At 34.0% G+C, this 10,307-nt stretch overlaps 1 protein-coding gene and 1 pseudogene across 1 annotated transcript; both read right to left on the reverse strand.

Annotated features, from left to right (window-relative positions):
• Positions 1 to 2,206: 2,206 nt before the first annotated feature.
• LOC140174403 (G-type lectin S-receptor-like serine/threonine-protein kinase At4g27290) lies at positions 2,207 to 4,496 on the reverse strand (annotated as a pseudogene).
• A 119-nt stretch (positions 4,497 to 4,615) lies between these two features.
• LOC140174404 (S-locus-specific glycoprotein S13-like) lies at positions 4,616 to 5,115 on the reverse strand. The gene is made up of 2 exons (XM_072198855.1): positions 5,026 to 5,115; positions 4,616 to 4,924 (listed from the first exon to the last, which is right to left on the reverse strand). Exons 1-2 carry the CDS (start codon positions 5,113 to 5,115, stop codon positions 4,616 to 4,618), a joined length of 399 nt encoding a protein of 132 aa, XP_072054956.1.
• Between the last annotated feature and the right edge of the window lie 5,192 nt (positions 5,116 to 10,307).

Here is a 10,307-nt window from a genome sequence, read left to right on the forward strand (position 1 = left end):
TATAAGATGCTCACGCATCACCCGCTTGATGGGCACCACATATGCCCTTATGAATTTCTCCAAGAGCAATATCCTTTTTAGATTGACTTAAACACCTCATGAGACTTCCTTCAATACTTTTCTTATATAATTCATCACCCATCAACACAAAATTCATTGCTTTTATCTTAACTTTTTTTTATCAACTTGAATATTAGGATTTCTTAGATATTTTGCAATTGATTTTCTCCAATCATCATCATCCTACTCGTCAATAACTAAAACTTACCTTTCTTTAATAGGCACCAGGACTTGTCATACCTTTGCTAATTTTTTTAAAGTTTCAGGAAGTATTTATATTTTGATGCAATTTGGGCCAATTCATTGGCAACTTTATTTCGAATTCTTAGAATATGAACCAAAGATACTTTTTGAAAAGATACTAATAACTCCTATGTTATCGACAAATACTTTTGTAATTTTTCATTATTACATTTAAATTCTTTCGACAACTGTTTTAAAACTAATTGAGAATCCCCTAAAATCGGAACATCTAATGCTCCTTTATCGGTCAAAATCTATAATCCCACTATCAACGCTTTATGCTCAGCAATGTTATTTGAACATGAGTATTTTAATTCGAAAGGAATTCTGATGGGATATCTTTTGGAGAAATAATCAAAATCCTAATTCCAGCACCATCTTTATGCTTTGGATAATGAATAAGAATTAGAATTGTATCAATATAGTTAAAATCAATATAATTAAAATGATTAAAAATATTTTCGAGTAATATTAGTTTAATCATGTATTAAATATTAATTTTATATAATTATAATAAAGATATTTTCTTAAATTAGTATAATTATGCATTATTAATTAAGTACTAATTATAATATAATTATAATAAAGATATTTTTCTAAAATAAATTTATTTAGAGAAATATAAATTCGTTATTAATAACTGATACCATTATCATATAATTATCATATCATATTATTATTATTATTATTATTATTATTATTATTATTATTATTATTATTATTATTATTATTATTATTATAATTAAAAATATTTTCGATTGATAATTGATAAGTAGTTTAATAATGCATTAAATATTGATTTTATATAACTATACTAAAGATATTTTCATAAATTAGTATAATTATGCATTATTACTTAAATGCTTATTATAGTATAATTATAATAAAGATATTTTTATAAAATAAACTTAGAAGAGAAAATAGTGCATTCATTTTGGCGGGAAAATGAATTTATGAAAAATCGACACTTCACTTTCATTAGACAGGGAAAAATCCAGTTTTAGTATATTAATTAATAATAAGTAGATGTAGTTTTTTTTTTAATATTATTACTATTTAGTTATCGTCATTTTTCTATGTCTTTTCAATTGTAAGATTTGAAAAAAAAAAAATTTTTTCAAAAAGAATTTTGAACTAAAACAAATATAGAAAGATGAAAATAGACAACTAATGATAAATTGGACTAAATTTGGATGAGATCCAAAAGGTTAATTAAAATTATTTATATAAAAAAATTTTACTGAAAAAACTAGACTTTAAAAATATAGAATCTAAAAATATAAATGCCAAAATAACTTTGTAATAATTTGATTATTTTTATTATTTTATCTGAAGAAAATTTTATTTATTAAGGTGAAAATGAGATTAAAATAAGTAGGATTAAGAAATATTAAAATTAAATTTGATATTTTAAAGAAAAAAACTTTATATAAGAATTAATTTGATCAATTTTTAAAATTTTAGAAATGAAAATGACTTACGTATTTATGTTTAGAGACTAATTTGATTTTAAATATTTTATGATATATGAGATAACATGTGATATGTCATTTGTTATTGACCTGACAAATCAACCAATTACCTTATAACAAGTGGTATTAATCTACTACGTTATCATGTTACGTGATACTTAATGTGACACGTCATTATCTAACTAATAAAATAATAAATTTATTTTATATTTTATCAATTTAAAAAATGAATGATTTTTTAAAGATGAATTTAACTATTAATTCTAATGAATACTATACAAAATTTATGGTATGTGAATTATACAAATTGCACCCTAATTACTAAGTAAGGCTTGTAAGTTCTAACTATGATACCATGCAAAGTGAATAAGCCGAACTTTTAGAGACGTGATACAATAATACTTCTCATCTCGATTCTAGAACTTCGATACTTAATTCGTTGGCAGAATCATATTGATATGCATATTCTCCAATAAATAAAGTAGGTTGTTTTGGCTTAGGCAAGGCAATTCTGATGACATGTCTAGTCTATCATATGGATGTTGCTCCAAACAGAGAAGACTGATCTGAATGCACCTCAATACTTGAGAGAGGTTACAAGACTCTATTAGGATATCATCAACAATTTCTAGAGGCCTTTCTTTAGTCCACAAGTCCCATGCCTGTAGCAACATCAAGTTAGGTAAATGAACAGTAATATGATATAGTTTGGTTGTTTAGTTTACACTTACATAGCCAATAAGATCTGCGCTTTCATTTTCCCAATTATTTCCTTTGTTTTTCTTTCCAGATAGTATCTCCAGTAACAAAACGCCAAAGCTAAAGACATCGGATTTTACTGAGAAGTTTCCATCTATTGCATATTCAGGTGGTATATATCCGCTAATGCATAATGCATAATGGTAAGAAAAGAAATGTTATGATTAAGTAAATATATTGCACCATCCAATTATGAAAATCAACAATGTTAAGTGTTCATACTATGTTCCAACCACCCGTCGCGTCGCTGCAATTTGGTCTCCTCCCAAAATTCTAGCCAAACCAAAATCTGAGATTTTAGGATTCATTTCACTATCAAGTAAGACATTACTTCTCTGTGAATGATTCTAACTCTTGAATCTTGATGAAGATAAAGGAGACCCTTTGCAATCCCAAAAATCATACGAAAACACTTCGACCAATCCAAGAACTTTCTCTGTGTTTGATCTAGAAAGTTGTTCATAAAAATCAATATTTTTCCAAATTTGATAAAAACCAGAAGATGAATTCTACATAGTTACAACTTCTGTGAAGTATGAACAGTTTTATTTAGGATAGAGAATTAAGATTACATACCAAATATTAAGAAATCCAAACTTTTGTTGGGCATGTATTCATATACAAGCATTTTCTCTTCATTGTGAATGCAACATCCATGAAGTTTCACAAGATTACGATGTTGAAGTTTGACAATCAATGCAATTTCATTTTTGATTTCTTTAAGCCCTTGTACAGAACCTCTACAAAGTCTTTTAATAGCAATTTCTTGCCCATTTTTCAATAATCCCTACAATTATCAATTGCAAATATTCCAATTCATTAATTAGCTTATATTCTTAATTTTTTCAAAATATCTTATCATATGTATTACCTTGTATACAGGTCCAAAACTACCTTCTCCAACCTTGTTTTTTACTGAAAAGTTACCAGTAGCATTAGCTAAACTAGATAGATCAAACAATGGAAGCTCTAGATGCCCGTCTTGTTCTTCAATGAAACTATCCATCATTGCTAAATTCTCTGCATCAATATTCTCACACAAGTTAACCATAGCTGCCATAACTCAAGAAGCAGCTTGTGTAAACCTCATAACATCATAGAAAATTCTTACATTTTGCCTTGGCACTTCTTCCTCCTATGCAAGTGAAGTAGAGAACTAGGAGCAAGCTGCATAATACAACAATAATAGTGCATGCAACTTCAATTTCTATCTTGACCTTGCTTCCATTTCTTGTCTCTTCAATGATTCGTTTTATTTTATTTTCACATAAAACAAAGAATTTCAATCACAATGATAGTCATAAGAAAACGTTGACCAATATGGTATAATAATTTAGATTAAGCTGCATTAAACAATCAAACAAGTATTATGTAGCAAAACAAAAAAAAATGTTTAGCCATAAATAATAAACTAATGGAAGATTAATTAAGAGTTTGATGGAACATATGCACCATACCTAACTCTGAAGAAGGGACTCTAACATAAAGATCTTGCCCTGCATCTGGTTGAACTCTCAAATCATTAAGATCACCAAACCACAAAGCACAACCATTGCCTTCTCCTCGAATATCCGAATTCGCATAAGCCATACAAGAACAATTCCTCAAGCACTTGTCTGTGCACTCAACCAAGTTCATACTCTGATTCAAGTACCAACAATTCTCAGTATCAGGGAATTTCATCTTAACATACTTGATAAACCCATCGCTTTCGCAATTCAGATTCTTGGCGCGCAAGCAACCTCCTTCGTAATTCGTTCTGATCCATTCTTCTGGTGACTTAGGCCTATACCCTCTCAAACATTCACAAACATTTGGAGACTCAGTCATGTCACATTTCGCATTAGGACCAACAGCACCATACTCATCACAAAAATCCCTCGGCATGGAACCATACATCTTCCACACACCTTGTGTCCACAGAAGCTTCAGAATCTTGTTGGTGGTTTGGTTCAACATCATTTTAGCTTTGACAGAGTTGTTAACAAGTCTAAACATGTAGTAACTTGGCTCTCATCAGCAAAGTAGATGAACTCGGCAGCCGGGTTAGGCTTGTTTGTTGGTTTGGCACTGATTTGAACTTAATTCCAAGGACCATTATTGTACTGCTTCATTGTTCCAATCCTCTGCATCGGTTCAGGCCATGTGGTAACATCCATACGCCAATTCAAGGTTCCTGGTGAAGGATCATTCTCATTCTTCCACGCCATTACACACCTATCGAAACCAGTCCTTAAATCCTTCCCAAGCTTTATCCCTGGCAAGAGTGTATCACCAGGGTAATCGAAACTTTGCCATAGATAATTCTTCTCTTCATTCTCATCATTTTCTTCTCTCAAAACAAGGTTCCCTGAATCTAAAAGCTGTAGTATTGGATTCTTGGTGTTGAGCTTAGTTTGATTTTGGGTTACATAATGATGACAAACATTGTTTTGGGTTAAAAGCCCAATATTGTTTAATGTGTGCTTTATTGTGGCAGGCCCAAGTATACAAGCATTTGATACATCAGCCCATCACAGCAAATAGAAAAGCAGCTCACATTGTTCCTTAGTGCAGTAAACAAGTCCAACAATTTCCTCATAGCACCGTTCAGCCACATTAAATGATTATGCATATATTTGATAAAAGCAATATGAGGACAGCTGTATTCATGCAAGGACAAGTGTAGCTCTATAAAAGTAAGCAAGGACACAAAGGCACACACACTAACCCAAGGACATCACCAAAGCACTGCTGTGGTTTGTGGTTATGCAAAACACAAACTTGCATAGAGTAGCAGCAAGAAAATGGAGCAGAATGGAAAAGGGGAACATGCCAAGGAAGAAAGAAACACCAAGGACAGCAGAGGTAGTGGTGGAAGCTCCTCGGACAGCAGGGGAAGTGGAGCAGGATGAAGAAAGGACTGCATGCCATCAAGGACCACTCCAACGGGCAGCAAGGAAAAGAAAAGAGGAAGAAACTACAATGAAGCCTAGCTGAAGATATAAAAGAAGCTTCATTTCATCTACTGAAGGCAAGAAAGAGAGCACACACATTCAGAGCACCTTCTCTAACACAGAGCCGGAATCCCTTTCTTCTACTCAAGCTTAATTCTTATTTTATGCTATGGCTGTCTTGAGTTATTTTCTGTCTTGAGAAAAAGGCTATTATGTGAGGTTCGAAAGCCAAGAGAGAAAAGGCAAGAGTGATGCAAAATAGCCACTGTTTTTCAGATGTAATTTGGGTTTCTGAACTAGGATTGGTTCCCCTTGCCAAGTTGGGTTAGCATTTGGTGAGAATTGAATCTGTGTAGGTTCCCCTTCCAAGTTGGGATAGCACTTTGGGTTTGCTAAGCTTTGGTGTATAAAGCTTAGGGGTAGATACTAGTTAGATTAGGAATTAATTCAATAGTATTGGTGTATGTAATCTGAGAATTATAGTGGAAATTCCACCATGGTTTGTGGTGGAGACTGGATGTAGGATTCATGGCACTGAGAATCCGAACCAGGATACATGCTGGCCTCTTTCTTCCTTTCTCTACACTTTTAATGTTCTGCGTATGAGACAATTCTAAATAATCTCCTGCAACGCGAGCAACAGCAACACAGAGTTTGAAACTTTAAGTTTTAAACTAACTTGATTCAACCCCCCTTCTCAAGTTCCACTAGAACCATCAATTGGTATCCAGAGCAAGGTCTCAAGAAAGCAAGCTTCACAGCTTGGAGTAAAGATCCATGGCCAACAACATGAATCCCAACATTGTGGCTTTCACTCTCACTGAAGGACAGTCCAATAATAGACCTTCCTACTTCAATGGCAGCAACTACTCTTACTGGAAAGAGAGAATGAGAATCTTCGTGCAGTCGATTGACTACAACATCTGGAAGATCATTCTCAATGGCCCCAACGTTCTTACCAAACAGAATGCTGATGGAGAAGTTGTGGCAAAGGAGGACAACGAATGGACAGATGAAGAAAAGAAGAAGGTTGAACTCAATGCTACGGCAATCAATCTGATGCACTTTGCGATCAGCTTTGAAGAATTCAGAAAAGTGTCAAGGTGTAAAACAGCGAAAGAAATCTGGGATAAGCTCAGACTCACTCATGAAGGCACTAAGCAAGTAAGGGAGACCAGAATTGACATGCTGATGAAGGAGTATGAAATGTTCAGTATGAAGGAAGATGAGAGCATTGATCAAATGTTCGAAAGGTTCTCGATAATCATCAACAATCTGGACGCCATGGGAAGAAGCTACTCCGAAGAAACCTTGGTAAGAAAGATTCTGAGAAGTCTTACTAAGAAATGGGAAGTGAAAAGCACAGCCATCTTTGAAAGGAATGATTTGATCAAAATCACCTATGATGAGCTGAGAGGCAAGCTGCTGGCTTATGAAACCACTCACATGTCTCAAGACAAAGATGACAAAAGGAAAAGTATAGCACTAAAATCAAGAATGACAGCCCAAGGAGAAGAATCTGATGACAGTTTCTCAGATGAAGAAATGGTGCTCTTTGCTAGAAAAATGAGAAGACTACTAAGATACAAAAATAAAGGCAAAGGAAGCTCTTCATCCAAAGATTTCAAGAAAGATCAAGTCAAGTTCACATGCCATCACTGCAAGGAGCCTGGTCACTTCAAGTCAGATTGCCCTCAACTTAAGAAAGGCGAAAAATTCAAGAAAGACAAGAAGAAGGTGATGATGGCAACATGGGAGGACTTGGAGAACGACACCAGCTCAGAAAGCTCAGATCAAGAAGCTCAATTATGCCTGATGGCAGATCATGATGATGAAGATGAGGTAGATCTCTCTGACTTATCTATTGATGAACTGCGCTACATTATCAAAGACATTTCTGTGAACTCTAAGAAACTCTTGGATAAGTATGCTAAATGTAAGAAAGAAAATGAAGCTTTGAGGACAGAAAATGATCTTCTTTTGAAAAAGATTAAGGCAAATGAAAATAATAATGAAAAGTTTTTAAAAGAAGAAAACATTGCCTTGCGAACTGAATTAGAAAAATTCAAACTCAAGCATGAAGTTATTGCCTCCACTGATTTGATTTCTGAAAACAAAAAGCTGAATGAACAAATAAAAAGTTTGAATGAAGACTTAGCAAAGTTTGTTCAAGGTTCCCAAAATCTGAACAAACTGCTTGCTTGTCAAAGGTTTGGGTCTAAAAAATCTGGACTTGGTTTCATAGAGGAAAATAAATCAGTTTTCAAACCAAACTTTAAAAAATCTGAATCTTCTTCTTCCAAGTTTTTCAAACCAAAAGGATTCAGCAAACCCAGAAATCAGTGGGCAAAAATCAATGCTACAAGTGCAATAGAAATGGTCATGACCCTCCTCAATGTTTCATCTTTTTAGGTCTTTTGGTAATGATAGTAAGTTATATAAAGTTGTTCATGATTTTAATGCTCTTGGGCAACCAAGAAGATTTCACATCAAAGGATCCAAATGGATTTGGATACCTAAGGTTAACTAAAGAAAATGCAGGTTTGCCTTGCATCCAAGAAGAAAATGGAAATGTGGTATCTTGATAGTGGATGTTCAAGGCATATGACCGGAAGGGATACTTTCTTCATTAAACTCAACAAATACAATGGAGGATTTGTCACTTTTGGAGATAATGGTAAAGGTAAAATAATTGCCATTGGTAAGGTTGGCAAAGATTTTTCAACTTGCATTGATAGTGTCTTCTTAGTTGATGGGTTAAAGCATAATCTATTGAGCATAAGTCAATTGTGTGACCTAGGGTATGCTGTAACCTTTAGGAAATCTGATTGTAGAGTCATAAATGAGAAAACAGGGGCTGTTCTATTTGTTGCCAAAAGAAGTGACAATGTGTATGGTATCACTCTAGATGATCTAAAAGTTCAAAATGTAACTCGTTTCTCTTCAATGGAATCTGAAAAATGGATGTGGCATAAGAGGTTAGGACATGCTAGCATGTTCCAAATCTCTAAGCTCGTAAAGAGAAACTTAGTTAGAGGTCTTCCTAATATAAAATTTGATAAGGATATCACTTGTGATGCTTGTCAAATGGGAAAGCAAATTAAAACCTCTTTCAAACCTAAGGAAGATGTCTCTACTAAGAAACCATTGGAGTTGTTACATCTTGATTTGTTTGGACCAACTAGGACTCAAAGTCTTGGAGGAAAGAGTTATGGCATGGTAATTGTGGATGACTATACTAGATTTGGCTGGGTGTTCTTTCTTGCTCATAAACATGAAGCCTTTTCAGTTTTTGAGAAATTCAGCAAAAAGGTTCAAAATGAAAAGGGCTTAAAAATTGTTTCAATTAGAAGTGACCATGGTAAAGAATTTGAAAATCAATTTTTTGAATCTTTTTGTGATGACCAAGGCATATCACATAACTTCTCTTGTCCAAGAACACCTCAACAAAATGGTGTTGTTGAAAGAAGAAATAGAAGTTTACAAGAAATGGCTAGAGCTATGTTATGTGAATATGAAATTCCTAAGTTCTTGTGGGCTGAAGCTGTGAATACAGCTTGCTATGTTTTAAATAGAACCATCATTAGAAAATTTTTTGAAGAAAATCCCATATGAACTTTGAAAAGGGCATCCTCCAAATCTCAATTATTTTCATGTGTTTGGCTGTAAGTGTTTCATTTTGAATATCAAAGAAAATTTAGGAAAATTTGATCCTAAAACACATGAAGGCATTTTTCTAGGTTATTCCACAAATAGCAAGGCCTATAGAGTTTATAACAAGATCTCCAAAACTGTTGAGGAAACCATGCATGTCACATTCTGTGAAACTAACATTGTTCCTAGTATTTGCATAGATGATAGTCCAGGTTTTGAAGCTGAATTCCCCAAGAACGATGAGCCATCTCAAAATAATTCTGATTCTCATGAAGCTGCACCTGCCAGCAACGAAAATTCTGATTCTGCAGGAGACAATTTGGAATTATCTCCTGTTACTGCAGAAAATACTGATGCAGATGTCATTGTTGATCAAGAGGAACCTGAATCCTCAAACCAATCAAGAACACCAAGAGAATGGAGGTTTCTGAAAAATTATCCTGAGAAATTCATAATTGGTGATCCCTCCAAAAGTATTTCAACAAGGTCATCTTTGAAGAGAGCCGAATCCAACAACATTGCTCTTTTATCAAAGATTGAACCTCAAAACATCCAAGAAGCTCTTGCTGATCCATCTTGGGTGTTGGCCATGAAGGAGGAATTGTTGCAATTTGAGAAGAATCAGGTCTGGTCATTGGTGCCTAATCCACATGGAAAGAAAGTCACCGGCACTAAATAGATTTTCAGAAACAAGCTGGGTGAAGATGGCTCCATAGTCCGAAACAAAGCAAGATTGGTCGCTCAAGGATATGATCAAGAGGAAGGGATTGATTTCGATGAATCCTTTGCACCTGTAGCTAGAATGGAAGCCATCAGATTGCTCCTTGCATACGCTACTCATTGTGGCTTCAAGCTGTTCCAAATGGACGTAAATTGTGCTTTCCTCAATGGCATAATAGATAGAGAGGTTTATGTGGCTCAACCACCTGGGTTTGAAAATAAAACTTTTCCTAATCATGTTTTCAAACTAGCTAAAGCCTTATATGGTTTAAGACAAGCTCCTAGAGCTTGGTATGAAAGGCTTAGCTCATTTTTGTTGAAAAATAACTTTCAAAGAGGAGCCACTGACACCACTTTATTTATTAGAAATTATCATGATCATTTCATTCTTGTGCAAGTTTATGTTGATGATATTATATTTGGTTCGGCTAATGAGGATTTGTGTGCAGATTTTGCTAAGCTT

Source organism: Arachis hypogaea, chromosome 7 (genome assembly GCF_003086295.3).
Source record: "Arachis hypogaea cultivar Tifrunner chromosome 7, arahy.Tifrunner.gnm2.J5K5, whole genome shotgun sequence".
NCBI classification, from domain to species: Eukaryota; Viridiplantae; Streptophyta; class Magnoliopsida; order Fabales; family Fabaceae; genus Arachis; species Arachis hypogaea.

What these genes read in the sequence shown, in the direction of transcription:
- LOC140174404 (XM_072198855.1), bottom strand. Translation starts at nt 5,115, where the DNA reads ATGAGGAAATTGTTGGACTTGTTTACTGCACTAAGGAACAATGTGAGC. An exon ending in GGCTGATGTATCAAATGCTT is followed by an intron (nt 4,925 to 5,025) that starts GTATACTTGGGC and finishes AATCAAACTAAG; the next exon opens with CTCAACACCAAGAATCCAAT.